This window comes from Schistocerca piceifrons, chromosome 2 (genome assembly GCF_021461385.2).
Source record: "Schistocerca piceifrons isolate TAMUIC-IGC-003096 chromosome 2, iqSchPice1.1, whole genome shotgun sequence".
Taxonomy (NCBI): domain Eukaryota; kingdom Metazoa; phylum Arthropoda; class Insecta; order Orthoptera; family Acrididae; genus Schistocerca; species Schistocerca piceifrons.
Genome location: NC_060139.1, coordinates 581,003,431 through 581,021,126, shown reverse-complemented (window position 1 = coordinate 581,021,126; position 17,696 = coordinate 581,003,431). Strand labels below are relative to the sequence as shown.

The window sequence follows — 17,696 nt, the reverse complement described above, 5'->3', positions numbered from 1 at the left end:
CATTACGTACCAGTCCATATAACTTGCTCTCCCTAAAAAAGCTAAACAAAATGTGCTTGCATGAGGCATGAGCTATCTGATATACAATACCAAAAGGCACTGTGATGGGAAATCCAAAAATAGAAGAAATACTGGTATAAAACTTAATGATCCTTCTTGAGCCAGAGCTGCACTCACAGTGTACATTTATACTGTCAATACAAATAAGTCTGTTGTGATTAACTAAATGAAGAGTTACAAAGATATTAGTGCCTTGAAAACTGTTGTGAAATGGTGCATCACAAGGAATGTCAATCACATTCATTAAACTTCTAAGTCTGATCCTTTATCTCATGTAAATCATTTATTAACACAAAGTGTATTGGCATCAATATAAATAACATATTGCATACAAATAATCATCTTTGTTTATGCTGTTGCTTATGCTTATTTTTTTTACTACGGTTCTGCAATTTTAGCCTACGTTTCTTTTCTTGAAGTGATTTTCTCTTGTTTTTAAATCGCTCGATCTTACTTTTTACCTGAAAAGCTTTACTTTTTTTCACTTGTTTTGTAGCTTGTTTCTTGATAGCCTTTTTAATCTCTTTCTTGGTCTTCATCTGCATCCCAGGAATATCATCAACTGTTTTATTATTCACACCATCCTCATCCTCTTCCTCATCTTCTTCATTGTCATACTCAACCTGTATAAGAGATTTAAAAAAGTCAACTGATCTGTTATATAATTTACCCATCCCCAAATAATATACAAATACAGTGATACTGCAACACTACTGGCAAAAATCAATGCAAAAGCAGTAGTAGTGTGTGAGATCTCAAGGCATCACCACTTGTCACCAGCAACATTACTTGCAGTGCTTCTGGACACAAGCAGCAACTGATTTTTGACTGCTTAATTCTTTTAAATTCCTTACCTATTTCTGCCTTTACACAAGGTCTGTTCTCATGCAGACAGAAAGATATGGCTAAGGATTGAGACCAGCACAGAATCCTTGTGGAGTAATTGACAGCTGTTAGTGAACAGCAAGTTGCTTTGCCACCTGTGAATTGTGCTTGTTGTTTTAAACACACGACAAATCTTGCCAATTACATTTCTAGCCAACATAGTCCACAGAGAACCTTGATATAACACCAAAGTGGTGGAGGAGGATCAGGATGGTTCGAGTGTTTATTAACCTTGTTGCAGCTTACTATGACTTCAAGGATAGTTGCCACGGCAGCAGGTATGTAGAACCAGGTAGTTGACTGTCATGGAACCATAGAGGCATTGAAAAATAACAATAAGTTTATTGATCACAATTTGTATAGCGGTCGAAGGTGTTTTCTTGCTGTGGTCCACGCAAAGCATTGCAGGCTGGTCCTGGTTGGTTGTGCTTGCTTATCTCACCAAGAGGCGGCCAGTGCACAGAATCACAAGGCTGGACTACTGTTTGCTGGGTTCGCTTATCTTCCCACTTCAACTTCAACGCTTATCTTCTAATATTGTTTGATTGAATCTGAAACATGTCTGTACAAAATTTTGTTGAGACTGAAGCTCTGTAACCCATGTCAACTTCAGCACAAATGTGCATGAGGAACATGATCTTCCACACTGTTTACAGATGTTTTGCTGACGTCATCTCAGCTTATCAATAAGTGCACTTGCAGTACAGTCAGTTTTTTTTAATTAGTTATGAATTGTGTTGCACATATTTTCCAGTCATTATCTAAGATGTCATGTCAATTACAGAGTGCCAAGGAATGTGAGCTTTTACTGGAGATATAAAATACCAAATAACTGGACACAAATTACTATCAAATCGACAAGTGTTGGAAGTTTCATTTTATAACATATGGGGAGTAAAATTAACCACTAGTGAAAGTGCTAATCTTGCAGTTCACAAGCTCATTATATTTTGGGAGAAAGCACAATTCCACCTTGGTCACTAAACTTATTTACTTGCATTCGGAGTGAAGAAATTGCAAAAAAACAAAATGCAAAAAGTGTCAAGATGTGTTTAAGTGCCATGAAGAGAAGTTTATAAATAATCTGGACAATTTATTTGCTCTCCACTCTACAAACAACGAAGTTGGAAAAAGGGAGGATGTTTTTACTCTGACAGAGAGAGCCTGAGCATAAAGGCAGCCTTGCGGGAGTACACCAAGTACTTACGCATAAAGAAAAAAAAGGGCATGGCTGAGAAAACTGGAAGAAGAGAAAAGGCAAGAGAAACAAATGTGCACAGCATCCACTTCTACGCCTTCTCTTGTACTTCCTTCATCATCATCTGAAGAATCATATTTGGCATTTTCAAGTTCAGATGAAATTAATACTGGTGATGGTGAGCATTTAGAATGCACTTCTGAGACAGTTCATTGGAGACTGCTGCAATCCAAGGTACCAATGATTTTATTACTGAAGAAATAAAATACAATAAATTAATATAAAATAGCAGCTGGCTTGGATTAATACCAGCTGAGTGTACATACAGAAGAAGAGAAGACAACAGCCTGAAATAATAAAATCAGCTTCTGAGAATGGTATTCCTCCAGTTCTTACTGTTCACTGGAATGGTAAACTGCTGCCACCTTTAAATGACAGGGCCCCAAGAGAAGACACACTCCCAATCATTGTTACATTTGGGGACAGTGAAGAGCTCACTGGCATTCCAAAATTACAGAATAGTTCTGTAAAGAGCAAGCTAATGGTACTTGGAGAGCATTAACCTATACGGATATTGAGACAAAGTACAAATTCTCTGCAGCCACCTAACTGTCTCAAACACCATCATCAAATATATGAACTTACTTTAAAAAGTGTAGTTTGAATGGAAAGTACATGGTGTAACAAGCAGGCCTAACTTACCAGTTTTTAAACATTTAAGAGAAAACTAGAAAAGTATGAATGCCAGCAATTTTAATACTGGCAGCAAGGTGCTGCTGGGGCATATCGTGGTGTAAAACCCAAGTCAGTGTCTTGGCGGGCACATAGAGCTGCATTAGCCAGAGCAGGGAACAGGCCCACCAAGACAGCAAACCTCGAAGTAAACTGGCCACCCAGTTTGGTGCAAATACCAGACCAGCTGACAGTCTGTTTTGGACCCAGATCAGGAGGCACCAGAGCACAACTGCAAACCAAGGACCCCCAACACAGGATGTGACATTAGCAACCTACAGACAAAAGCCTGCAGTAGCAGAGCGCATACATGCAGGGCAGGCTGCAGCAAGCCCAGTGTGGGTGGTGCCCGAGCACACATTGCAATCATGCATCTTCAGCTAGGCGCTCTGATGTTGGTTCACATGAGAAATGACCTTTAACGGTCAGAACATAGTGGTTACCCACTGGTGTCTCACTACAAGTGCTTGTCTCACTAAAAGGTTGTAATCAGTCTACCCTGATTATTTCAGAATGTTTACTAGCTTCTGGCAACCTCTATACCAGCACACATTGATGGCTCAACTCCATTCATTATGCACATGCCATACAGTTTTTAAGATACTGCTCTATGTCTTGTCTGTGTGTTCTCCAACTGTAACATTTGGCTACTCTTCTGTCTGTAGTTCTATATTCTCCATGGCCATATACCATGTGCTTGTTTCCATTATTTCTTCTCACAGCATGACAGGAACTACTACATGAAGCACAAACCTTCTCGTCTTCCACAATACACCGCCATGAATGGCAAACTGTGGTTGTGTTGCAAATACTTTGCAACCTGCAACACCAGCTTATGCTGTTTTTAATTTTTTATTAATTTTACACGTCTAGTTCCATAGGACCAAATTGAGGAGCAAATTCCAAGGTCATGGAACATGTTAGTACATGAAATTACAACATAAAAGTAATAACAGATAAAATAAAATGTTTATGAACGCAAAGAAAGACAAGCCATGTAAATGCAATCAACAATATAACAAAGAAATTAGCTTAATTTTTAAAGGAACTCCTCGACAGAATAAAAGGTGTTACCCATGAGGAAATTCTTCAGTTTCAATTTGAAAGCACATGTATTACTGCTACGAGTTTTGAATTTTTGTGGGAGCTTATTGAAAATGGATACACCAGCAAGCTGATATTGTTAACAAGAAATGACAGTAAAGAATATATATATATTGAGAGTCCAATGTCAGAATATTCAGACTAATGAACAGTGGTTGACAAGAGGTTAGCAAACTTACACCACTTATTGCCTGAACTCCCCATTTCTGAGCCAAAAATATCCTTTGAGAAAGGGGAAGAGTTACCCCAAAATATAATACCATATGTCATAAGTGAATGAAAGTAAGCAAAGTAGACTATTTTTTGTGTTGAACTATCACTTGCTTCAGATACTGTTTGAATAGTAAAAATGGCAGCATTAAGTCTTTGAACAAGATCCTGAATGTGGGCCCCAACAGTTTACCATTCATCTGAACACCTAGAAATTTGAACTGTTAAGTTTCATTAATCATACGTCCATTCTACAAAATTAAAATGTTGGGGTTTGTTGAATTGTATGTTGGAAACTATAAAAACTGAGTCTTACTGTGATTTAGCATTAGTTTATTTTCTACAAGTCATGAGCTTATGTCACGAATTGCACTATTTAAATTCCAATATTGCACTCAGCATTATTTACTACCAAGACAGTGTCATCAGCAAATAGAAATATTTTAGAATCACCTATAATACTAGAGGGCACATCATTTACATAAATAAGGAACAAGGGTGGTCCCGGCACTGATTCCTGGGGCACCCCCTATTTAACTGTGCTCCACTACTCAAGACCCCAATAATAGCCATTCTCAGCACTGTTTACAATGACCTTTTGCTGTCTGTTATTAAAGTAAGAGGTGAACCAATTGTGAGCTACTCCCCATATGCCATAATGGTCCAACTTCTGGAGCAATGTTTTGTGAACAACACAATCAAATGCCTTAGTTAAATAAAAAAAAAAAAAGGCCTAGCATTTGAAACCTTTTGTTTAATCCATCCTGTACATCTGAGAGAAAAGAGAATATAGCCTTTTCAGTTGTTAAAGCACTTCTAAAACCAAACTATACATTTGACAGGAAATTATGTGAAATATAATGATCAATTACCCTTACATACACAGCCTTTTCAATAACTTTAGCAAACACTGATGGCATAGAAATAGGTCTAAAATTGTCTACATTATTCCTTTCTCCTTTTTTATAAAGCGGTTTGACTATTGAATACTTTAATCGTTCCACTGACTCAATCTCCCCCTTGTCAGTATCACAGAAGAGTATTTCAGACATCAGTATCGGAAAGACATTTTCTAAAAGTTATATAATTACCTTTATAAACTAAGAGAAGTACAAGCCGAACTGCATATGGCCTTTATTCATATTGATAAGGCATGTGACAGAGTGCCGAGGCAAGAGATATGGGGATGTCTGAGAAGTAAATGCCTGCCAGAAAAATATATCAGGGTGGTAGAAGACATGTATGAAGGCGCAATGACAGAAGTCAGGAGCAGTGCAGGTGCAACAAAGGCATTTCCAGTGAGAGTAGGACTACATCAGGGATCTGCTCTCAGCCCCTCTTTGGCTTTGTCATGGATGTACTAGTCAAAGATGTGAAAAGAGAGGCACCTTGGAGCGTGATGTTTGCCGATGATGTTGTAATCTGTGAACCCACCTAGGAGGCACTTCAAGGCAAGCTTGAACAGTGAAGAAAAGCTCTAGAGGAAAGGGGAATGAGAATTACCAGGGTGAAAACAGAATATGTGTGCACAAAGGATGCCAAAGATCTATATATTAACCTGCAAGGAGAAGAACTAATGCTGGTCAAGAAATTTAACTACCTAGGCTCTTACATGCAAAGTGATGGAGGACTGGAGGCTGAAATACAGCACAGGATAAATAGTGGATACATGAACTGGAGGAAACTGGGCGGAGTACTGTGTAATAAGAAGGTTAGCTGCAGAATGAAAGGAAAGCTTTACAAGTCTGTGGTGAGGCCTGCAATGCTGTATAGTGCAGAAACTTGGCCAATTACAAAAGCCCAAGAGAAAAAGATGGAAGTGGCAGAAATTAGAATGTTAAGGTGGAAGAGTGGGGTGACACGAAAGAGTAGGCTAAGGAATGAGTACATGAGGGGAACAGTGAAAGTAGGGAACATAGGGAAGAAGATATAAGAAACTAGGCTAAGATGGTATGGACATGTGCAGAGAAGAGGGGAATACTACGTGGGGAGAAGAGTTGAAGACCTAGCAATTGAAGGATCAAGGAGAAGAGGAAGACCAAAATTGAGAGAGAAAGACAAGGTAGCAGGGGACCTTTGGGAGAAAGGATGGCTCAGAGAATTAGTACCGGATAGGCATGTATGGAAGAGAACGATCCAGCAAAGCAATGCCGACCCCACATGATGTGGGAAAAGACTGAGATGGTGCTGGTGCTGCTGCTGCTGCTGATGATGATGATAAACTAAGTTTTTATTTAATTCACCAGTAATGCTCAGAAAGTGACTGTTAAATACTGTACATATATATGACTTATCAGTATTTTTACTATGAACTGACTTTATATTGCCAATCTTGTGCTGCTGATCAGACACTTCCTTCATGACTGACCACACAGTTTTAATTTTATCCTATGTGTTAGCTATTCTATATGCATACCACATAATCTTTGCCTTCTCAATAACATTTTTAAGCACCTTACAATACCCCTTAGGGGTCCACCAGCTCTTTCTAGGGGGTCTGCAGCCACCTCTCATCAAATCACGTAAAATAACGAGTAAAATTATTGAATAAAAATGTGAAAATCAAATTCATCACTATTTTTTTTTGTGTGTGAAAAACATGGTTGTATTCCCAAGCAGCCTTTGCGGTTCCCAAGTGAGAATGCATACACAGTTTAGTGCTGGAGGCATACACAGTTTAGTGCTGGAGAATGCGGCTTCTCTGATTGACTGTTAAGCAACAATACAGGGGTCGTTTGTGCGCTGGCTCATGGCGCTAGATGCACTGAAATCTTTTACGCATGTGCGGAGCAAGCTTTATCGCACAATCACAGAGGTCGCTGGCATGTATGCGGCCGCAGGCATCATTAAATGTTAAACTTGCTTTGTCAGTGCACTGCCTATTTCGTAAGTCAATTTTTTACCAGTTTATTACTTCTAACATGGATCGGTGGCTGAAGTCAGGATCATTGAAGAAGGGTGCAGTTTCTCCATCGCCTGCACAACAAGCGAAGTTTCCAGTTGAAATGAATGAGGAGGGAGGACGACCAAAGGAAGAACAATCACAAGAAGCCCCACAGCCAGATTTATTATGTGAAAACGCTGCAAGTACTCCACTGGTTGCAACATCCTGTGAAAGTGGAATAAACAAGAAGCGTAAGTACAAAGCTATTTAGAAATGGGCTTTATGGAGAAAAAGGAGGATAAAGCTCAGTGTGTAATTTGTGTGCGCCCTTCTGAACAGTTCAATGGTTCCAGTTAAATTGCACCGTCATTTTGAAGGTACTCACCCGGATTTCCAGGCTAAAGACACCGATTTTTTCAAAAGTAAGAGTGCTGAACTATCTGCTTCTCAACATTGCATGAAAACTCATGCAAAAACAATAGATGAAAATTCACTGAAAGCTTCTTTCTTGGTTAGTTATCGAGTGGCAAAAACAGGCAAAGCTCATACCATTGCAGAAAATCTCATAAAGCCATGTGTTAATGATATTGTTTCTTGCATGCTAGACGAAAAGGCAGTAAAGCCTGTATCTTCGGTGCCATTGTCAAACAATACTGGCAAGAGACGCACTGTTGACAAGTCAAATGATGTGAAAGACACTCTTGTTTCTCACATCCACCACAATTCATTTTCTCTGCAGATGGATGAATCCATTGATGTTGCAGGATTAGCGATTTTATTGGCTTTTGTCCATTATGAATATTCTGGATGTTTTGAGGAGGACTTCTTATTGTGCAGACCACTACCTGCCAACACAACAGGTGCTGAAATATTCCGTCTATTGGATGATTTTTTAAGGACTAACGAAGTTTCATGGTCTAATTGCATAGAAGTGTGCACAGATAGTGCAAAAGCTATGACGGGTCCTACAGTCGGAGCAATAACGAAAATAAAAGAAAATGCCAAGAATTGCAGCAGTAGTCATTGTCTCTCCACAGATACCCTCCTTGTTGAAAAGGCAAAACATGTACTTCTTCCGTGTGCCACAACACACATGTGAATCTGGATTCTTGATCTATAGTGTCCACAAAACTAAGTACCGAAGCTGTCTAGATGCGGAACCAGACATCCATCTCCAGTTGTCAAGAACTGAACCCAACTTTTCAAAATTGTGTCAGCAGAAGCACCCTCAACCATCACATTAGGATTCCATTATTATTCCTACAGACTCATCTATAGTAAAGAAGTAAGTATTTTTCTTCGTAGATGCTCAGTGAACGTACCTGAACTGTAACTCTGTAGGAATTTTGTTTCTGTCTTCTATCATTTAAAAAATAATTATTAATTGAATTCTGTTGGCATTGATATTTTTGTTACAAAAATTAAAATGATCTCTAAAGCTAATTTCTTTTCTTTATAATATATTCCATCCTCTCAGTTAAAAATATAGCCTGCCTATACTTCAATTACAATTACTTGCTATTATTCTGACACTATATTGTGGCAACTGACTGCGAGCGTAAACAAATGAGTACTTTTCACGTGCCACCTTGTAAAAGGTAAACCTCCTCTGCCAGAATTTGTTTCCTTTGAGAAAAAAAGTCTTACATTCTGTGAAATGCTTTGTCTTCTTATATAGAAATAAGAGAGTCGGTTTGTTTGTTTGCCTAATTTGTTTACAGTCAAGGCTCACTGCCACAATATAGTGTCCAAGTAGTAGTTGAAGTTGTCAGCTGTAGCTAAATTGTTGCCACGTCGCCTGCTAGCTGCTGGCTATGGACTGACAGCTGCCGTTCAGTAGATACGCAAAGACGTAAAAATAGCTAGACTTTCCGAGCTGTCTACATGGACACGAAAATCGATTGTGGAACTGGAAAACAGTTTTATAAAAGCAGATTTCTAGAATCGATTTAGAAGTGTTTACCTGACCAACCAAAAGTGGAACTGGGATATCAGCTTACGAAATACGGTTTTGGAAACGCATGTAAACTGGGTGAATGTATTCCCACACATTGCACAACAGATGTCACAGTAGTCCTTTAAAGGCAATTCCTTGGCCTCTTTTCTTTCGTGATGTGTTTGTATCCTGAATCATGGGTCTGCCTCTTTTCTTCACAGCCGCACGGAATGGCTGCGCAGTCTACGCCACCATGTCGTCGTGGATTGCGCGGCCGCTCTCACCGGAGGTTCGAGTCCTCCCTCGAGAATGTGTGTGTGTGTGTGTGTTGTCCTTAGCGGAAGTTAAACTTAGGTTAATAGTGTGCAAGACTAGGGACTGATGACCTCAGCAGTTAAGTCCCATAGACTTTCGATACATTTGAACATTTTTCTTCGGATTTCACAAAAAACCACACACACACACACACACACACACACACACACACACGACTGTTACGAAATATGTATGCTCCTTATATAACAGTAGCCAAACAGTGGAAGTGAACACCGAACAGTTTGGACATGATGATGATTGCTCTTGGAGGAAGGCAGCTCCAAAGTGTGAAATGTCAATTACCACGTAATTTTAATCAGGCTATAGTGTGTTGAACAAAGGAAGTAAATCCACTAGCAAGTGTCTGGATACAGTGGGAATTCAAATTGGATTGTTAATTTTAAGATGTTTTCATTCATCTCTAAACCAAAGACTATTGATACCGTGTGTGTGTGTGTGGGGGGGGGGGGCTGGAGGGGGGGGGGGGAGGTCATTGAGAACATGGTACTTGCATTAAGAAGCTTTCAGTTTCCATGTGTTTTGCTCTGAAATTTAAAGTTACTGTGCTCTTGACTGACTAGGGGCTGCCATGGATTTTCGACTGAAGAAGGGGTCTGCCAGCTGAAAAGGTTGGGAAGTCCTGTTCTAATGGAAAGCAACTTTCAAAGAGCAAAAGAAATGTGTTACAGAAAGCATTACATTTGTCCTCAATGTTATTGGCACTATAAAAATGCTGCCACTCTTGTTCCTTAATGAGGTTGAAAAAATCCTCTATTGCATCTGAATTAGCTTTTCTACATAGCATGTAGTTATATATAACATTTGTTTGACTGCAAAAAGCTTTTACTGTTAAAATTTGTGCATCATGGTCTGAAAGGCCATTTACCCTTTTACAAATGGAATGTGCATCTAGTAATAAAGAATGAATAAAAATATTATCTATGGCTGTGCTACTGTTGCCCTGCACCCTGGTTAGAAAAAACAGTCTGCATCAGATCATATGAATTTAGGAGATCTTCCAACATCCTTTTTCTTGCACTACCACATACAAAATGAATATTGAAGTCACCACATTAAACTAATCTTTGATACTTCCTATAAAATGAATCAAGAAGCCTCTTTAGCTTGAGAAAGAAAGCTCTGAATTCAGAGTTAGGGGGCCTATAAACAACAATAATTAGAAGTTTAGTTTCATTAAATTCAACTGTCCTTGCAAAACATTCAAATAGCTCTTCAGTGCAGTACAATGCGGAATCAAGTGGAGTACTGTTTTTTCATATACATGGCAACTCCCCCACTACACGAAGAACTCCTTGAGAAACTGCCAGCTAATCTGTATTCTGATAAAGGAAGCCCCTAAATAGTCAAATTATTTAAGTGGTGCCCCAATATACCAATAATGTCAGAGTCAATGTCTATAAGCAGTTCACTAACTTTATCTCTAGTACCTCTCATATTCTGATGAAATACACTAATTCCTTCACTACTTGGATACCTGACCTCCCTTGAAAGTGATTCCTTTGTTAGAGAGACTTCTTTAAGCAGGGATACCTATCAGCTGACTTCAACCTAAAAAAGGTGCAGTTCTAACACCACCTACTACAGCAATTTTCCCATGACTGATCCCACCACCACCCACTTAACTGTCATTTATAAGCTTTGCCAGCCTCCTCTTCCCCTACCTATTGAGGTGCAGGCCATGCCTAGTGAAACCCAATCTATTGATGGATTCAACTGGCACCACTGTAATGTGAGCACACTCTCCGCCATTAGTGCCGTCTCCAGCCCCATGTTAACATGCTTAACAGCAGCATTAAGATGAGGCCGATTGTGATGCTAAAACAGTTGCATGAAGTGCACAGTTGTGCCATCAGTTTGAGTCACTACCTTTACCAGGTCACCGCCTACATCATACGCCCCGTCCCTATCAAGACTATTCCCACCTCCACCCACAATCATTACCTGATCCTTTTTCATAAAATTCCTACATAACAGTCAACTGAGGCAACTCTGCACTAGGCTTTACAACGCTGGTGACCTGGTACTCACTTCCCAACACTTCCTGCAACTGCTGGTCCACACCTCTGCCATACCAACAGCCTAACAGCAGAACCTCCTCCTTTCTGTTAGAACTTGCAACTAACTTAGGCTCCCTAACTGCTGAGGATTGCTGCATGTTTCCTACACTTACAGTTACAAGAGACTCCTCTCCCCTAAACTCTGATAGATGGTCAAATATATTGGTTGCACACAAAGTAAATTTGTCTGAATATCTCCTCTGCCTAGCTGCCTTCTTACCGTCAGTTCCCATTCCTCTAGCTCCTCCTTTGTGTTTTAAAATTGCAGCAGAAGGGCACAGAACTTACACTCCTCCACTTCCTCCTCCTCTATCAACTTATTTCTGCTAAAAAATCTGCATTTCCAGGAGAGGATCTCTCTACAATGCCCGCTGGCTTCCCCACTGCATTCTCCTTAATGAAACCCATTACTCATAAACCCATGACAAAGCACACACTTCTCACACATGGTAAAATGTTAACAGTTTCTGGAAAAAAAAAACTAAATATCTACCTTACCTGAGTCCAATTACTACATTAGTACTATTTAAAAGAACTAACAATAGTGATCTTGAATTTCACTCTCTACTATGAGAGCAACTACATTTATTAATACTACTAAACCACAACTAATGCCAATACCACAAAAACTTCACACAATTTCTTAACTAAAACAAAAAATTCAAGCCACTGGAACACACAAAATTAAACACACTGAACAGAAGTTTTACTGAAATATTGCACTACAAACATTAAGAAATGTCAGCTGAAAACTACAGTACTAAACTTAATAAATGACTATAACACATAAACAACTCTATACAACACAGTGGGCAAAATTTTACGAAAGTTTATTACATCGTTATTTCACCAGAAACATCACAAGACTATTGAATTTAGTAACCAAATAGCAGCACACAAACAACTTTGTCGTACTTAAGAACCCTACAGCTGCAACTGCACACCACAAAATGTAAACACACTGTTAATATTTGGAAGAACTATTGAAAATTACTAAATTTAATATTCACATGCAGTACACAAACAACTTTGTCAATACTTAGCTTTAAAACCATCACAGCTGCAACTACATGCCACAAAATGTAAACACACTGCTGGGTCTTCAATGAACAATATAAGTGTACTCACAAATAACAGACCACGCAAATCAGTAACACAAAAAGAAAGTTTGAGATGAATGATAATCCACAAATAAATTGCTTTTAAAGCAAATATAATATCTGAAGTCTAAAATTTTATAAAACATTGCCAAGCAATTTGAACAGCAGACCAGCACATTACTCTGCAATACTATGACCTACTGCCTGTACCAGAACAACTTTTCTGCTAAGACCACTTACATTTCCGTGCTTCTTATTGGGTTGATGAGCTACTTCAAAATCGAACTCACTAAATTTTAATGCCTGACAAGTAAGTATATTCGACAGATCCTTTAATCCCAATAATCACTTCAAAACTGCTTAATTTGTTAACACCTTAATTTTTCCCATACAAATAGCAGTGGAAGTATGTCATGCCTCGTATCAAGGTCAATATTGTCATTTCTATATATACGAAGACAGTAACTGTTCTCGAAAGAACAGAATACTGTTGATGACCGTACAGCTTTTCCCTGGAATAAATGATGACTAACTGAAACCCTCAGCTGCCGACAGGTGTTGTTGATATACCTCGATGTGGACAGCTGAAAATGTGTGCCCCGACCGGGACTCGAACCTGGAATCTCCTGCTTACATGGCAGACACTCTATCCACCTGAGCCACCGAGGACACAGATGAATAGCGCGACTGCAGGGACTTATCCCTTGCACGCTTCCCGTGACACTCACATTCCCAACTGTCCACAATTCTACATATGTAATGTACCTTATAGACATTTGCCCATCCACTCATTACTTGCGCATGCTTTTGCGGTTCCCGTAAGAGTTTGGGCAACCTGTGTGCATTCGCACAGACGTAGGTCAATGGCTGGGTAGCCTTTAACTATATATATGAAGACAGTAACTGTTCTCGAAAGAACAGAATACTGTTGATGACCGTGCAGCTTTTCCCTTATATATCAACAACACCTGTCCGCAGCTGAGGGTTTCAGTAGTCACCATTTATTCCAGGGAAAAGCAGCACGGTCATCAAAAGTATTCTGTTCTTTCGAGAACAGTTACTGCCTTCATATATATAGTTAAAGGCTACCCAGCCATTGACCTTTGTCTGTGCGAATGCGCACAGGTTGCCCAAACTCTTACGGGAATCGCCAAAGCGTGCGCGAGTAATGAGTGAATGGGCAAATGTCTATAAGGTACATTACATATGTAGAATTGTGGACAGTTGGGAATGTGAGTCTCACAGGAAGCGTGTAAGGGATAAGTCCCTGCAGTCACGCTATTCATCTGTGTCCTCGGTGACTCAGGTGGATAGAGCGTCTGCCATGTAAGCAGGAGATCCCAGGTTCGAGTCCCGGTCGGGGCACACATTTTCAGCTGTCCACATCGAGGTATATCAACACCACCTGTCGGCAGCTGAGGGTTTCAGTTAGTCATCATTACCATTTCTGTTGCAGAATAGTTGCGCTCTGTTCTGTTCAATAGCTGTGACACATAAGCAACTGGACACTCCTTATCCTGTACCTCTTGGCTTAGAACGTGACTTACTCCATTACTGCTAGCATCATATGATAAAATGAACTCTTTCTTGTAATCTAGAAAGACCAGTAATAGACTAGCAATTAGTAACTTCTTTAATTTTTCAAGCACACTTTCACACTTCAGTGTTAAATGGCGTTTAACGTTGCAAACCCTGGGACAAGTTTCCTTTAGCAACTTGCTGACCCTAAAAATGACTAATTCCATGCCTGTGTAAGAAGCTGGAAAACTCTGTAGAGCATTCCAATAATCTTGGGTCTGTTCTTACTCCATCTTGTATAATTACATGTCCCAAGCAATTCAATTATCGTAGTACAAAATGACACTTTATTATGCCAAAGGTTTGGCATGCTGTGGTGCTCCTAAAAAATGTTAACTATTGTACATGCTCTTTCATACACCACACAAACAATATCATCATCTATATACACCATAAACTGTTTCAGCTTTACTCCCTTCACGACTACATCCAACAACGATTGAAATGTGAGCGGCACATTTTTCAAACAAAATGGCATTAGATGGTATTGATAGTGACCACAAGGAACTATAAATGCAGTTTTTGGTTGGTCCTCTGGTACTATTTCCAATTGACAATACCGACTTCATAGATCTGTATGAAGGAATACCTACACTGTCCCAAGTTAATAAGGGTTCGCATTACATTCTATACTAGGTATGCATTTGTAATCATATGGTTATTGAGGTATCTATAGTTGCAGCAGAACTGATAGAACTTTGTTATGTCCAAATTTTCTTTGGTACTATTATCATGGGTGCATCCCACAAACTGGTACTTCCTTCCTGACACGAATGCATAACTGTTGGTTAATGAATCCTTCCATTAGTGGTTGTAGGTCATGAAGCACCCTATAAGGCTTACTGCATAATTGTTGGTTAATGAATTCGTCCATTAGAGTTGTAGTTTATGGAGCACCCAATACGGCTTACAGTACACATGTGATTGATTCCCAGTTGGGATCCCATGCTGCATCATCGGGTAACAGGCCATGAAGATTAAATAGGACCTCAAGTTTTATTACTAACTTCCAAGTGTTTTCTCTATTCCTTCTAAATGTTTCATTTTTTATGTACTGTAGTTATACTTGGACCTTATTCATGGCTACCATCTGAATCTGTTCTCCCTAGATCGTCTTCGTCTAGAATATCTAAATTGGTAACCAATAATCCCTTAGATAAACTGACACCTTTGGTTCCATCAATGGCAAAGGGCACTAATTGTTCACCATCTGTCTCCCGTACACATATAATAACACTTCAGTTCACAAAGCACCATGTTTTGTTTCCTTCCAGTGGTTCCATCACACATAATAGTTTTGCTGGTAGTTCCATTCCGATGTTCATCTAAAGTAGTTTCTCTGTTTCTTGTGCACTGCTTTATCATGTGAATTGCTCTTTAATAGTTTAATCAAATCATCTCTCATAAGAGATGAATCTTGCAACAGTGTCATTGATAACAGTTTTCCCCACACAGAAAAGGCTCAGTTCTGCCATATGTTGTCTATAGTCAATTTATAGCAAACAGGCATTCTAGTCCTAGGATGAAGCAGTACCCTTCACCTACATGGGGTGAAACTTCCTGCAATTGCTTTGCTTCCACCTGAAAACTTAACATTAATGAAGCTACTGACTGCACATAATTATCCCATACAGTGGATGGTTTAACCACAGTCTAACATAACAGTCACGACACTCACTGCTGTAAAAGTTGTTGCCGTTTGACAGATGGAGTGACACTAGCGCTCCAAGCGGCAGGTAAGGTGAACGTCAGACGCGTCGTAAGCATGAGGTTTGTTTGCATCCATCTCCTACATAATTTCCGAATTATTTGAGTTATTTTCTTGCCTCCAAGGGTTTGTGTAGTATCAGAAGGCATATATGTTTCTAAAAATGATGCTGAAATAAGCGCAAGTATGGACAAAAACCATGAACAGAGTGGCAAGCTACAACACATTCGTGAAACACTTGTGACATTGGACATAATTGCAGCTTACCACATTGATATCAAAAGAATATAAACACACAGATTCACATGTAAGAAGCACAGACATGCACCTCTACATGCAAAAACGATTGACAGCTCATTTATCGTTCTGTAGGGCTACTGCGTTTGTCATTGTCGCCTGTTACCACAAGTACGACCTTCACCTTTATATTATTCTAAGTGGGACAAGCAACTGCCAGATAGTAGGAGAAATATGCTGAAAACATTATAATGAGCTGATTACATTACATTTCATGAAAAACCAAATATTTGAATAATTTTCAAACAATCTGTCAATGAACAAGGTGCTGACAAAATAATGTCATCACATGAAAGAAGCAAGGAAAATTAAGTGTCTAACAACAGAAGTGAATGAAATACATACCAAAGAAATCAGCAGCCCAAATGAGTCAACTTCTTCAGTTTCCTATAGTCTTGATTCCAATATTTGAGTCGGTAAACGAGTCTCACTTTAACAAATATCTTGATCAACAGCAGTTTAGTTTCTTCACAACATCCAAGGGGAAAACTTGGGATAGCCATCAACAAGTCCACATATAATTCACCACAGTTTTTCTTGTGAAAATGTTCATCAAAAACTGAAGCCATCTGATTTTCACAATCCCTCAAAAATAAACAAACATTTTCACTGCAAAAAACCAAGCTTCCAAAATTGTCTTCATAACTTTTGAAATGGCAATAAAATTTGTCATTTGCATCTAAGTCCTGGCTGTTGTCTACAAGTAGATTCCTGCACTTGACACCATTATGTAAAGAAAAAAGTTTCTTCAAGATGTAACCAAACACATATCTCATACTGTTTTGTTCTCCAAAGTCTGCTGGAACTTCCACATTTAGTAGCTTTGTTGTACAACTTGTACCACTACTGCATAACAACAGTGAGACCTTTAATGTTTGAGCATATTTGATGTCCAGTATTGCCTGACGCCAGTCAATTCCTTCACAATTACTGTTTGCCACATTAGAAGAGTTTATCAGTTTGCTTAGTGTACAGTTGTTAAATGCAGCACAAAACTGCCTTGGAGATGGGTTGCTGCAAAAACCACCTCTCTGCCTTACAGTTGAAAAAAAGTTTTCCAATGTGTCTTGTTAATTTTACGTGAGAATAAGTACAATTTTGTTCCAGTCAGTACCTTGGCAGCAAGCATTTCCAAAGCTCATATATTGCTTGGAAGCTCCTTTACACATTTTATCCTCAGGGAGTAATCTTTCCCATCACAGCCTACAAATTTCCAAGAGTGAATCCATGGCCTCATCACATGTAGAACATCCAGATGCTCTGAATCACTTCTTATACAGTTCCTTAGCTGCACAGGCCCTTTCACACTGTATGTATTAAAGAATCCAAAAATGTCATTAACTTTCTGACAAAAGTCTGAAGTGCCAATTGCAGATAATGGCATACTTCCACAAAATACAAGTGTGTCAATACCAGCTGCCACTGTGTGGCTTAACACACGAACTGCAGTACCCACTTTCATTTTTGAAAAAGCTGGCAGTTAGACAGCTTTTTTTGTCAGCTTGGGAGCTAACTTGTATTTTCTGTGCAAGTCATTTGAATAGAGCTGAGAAATGTCCTTCCAAGAAGCAGTACAAACCAAACCATCATTTGATGTATGAATTATGTCAT

At 39.2% G+C, this 17,696-nt stretch overlaps 1 protein-coding gene across 1 annotated transcript in view; it reads right to left on the bottom strand.

The window, feature by feature from the left end:
• Nucleotides 1-324: 324 nt before the first annotated feature.
• LOC124777783 (ribosomal RNA-processing protein 17) overlaps nucleotides 325-17,696 on the bottom strand; it is a 48,264-nt gene continuing 30,892 nt past the window's right edge. The window contains exon 4 of the mRNA XM_047253294.1: nucleotides 325-683. Coding sequence (XP_047109250.1) covers nucleotides 399-683 — 285 coding nt within the window. The 3' untranslated portion in view covers nucleotides 325-398. The remainder of the gene's footprint in view (nucleotides 684-17,696) is intronic.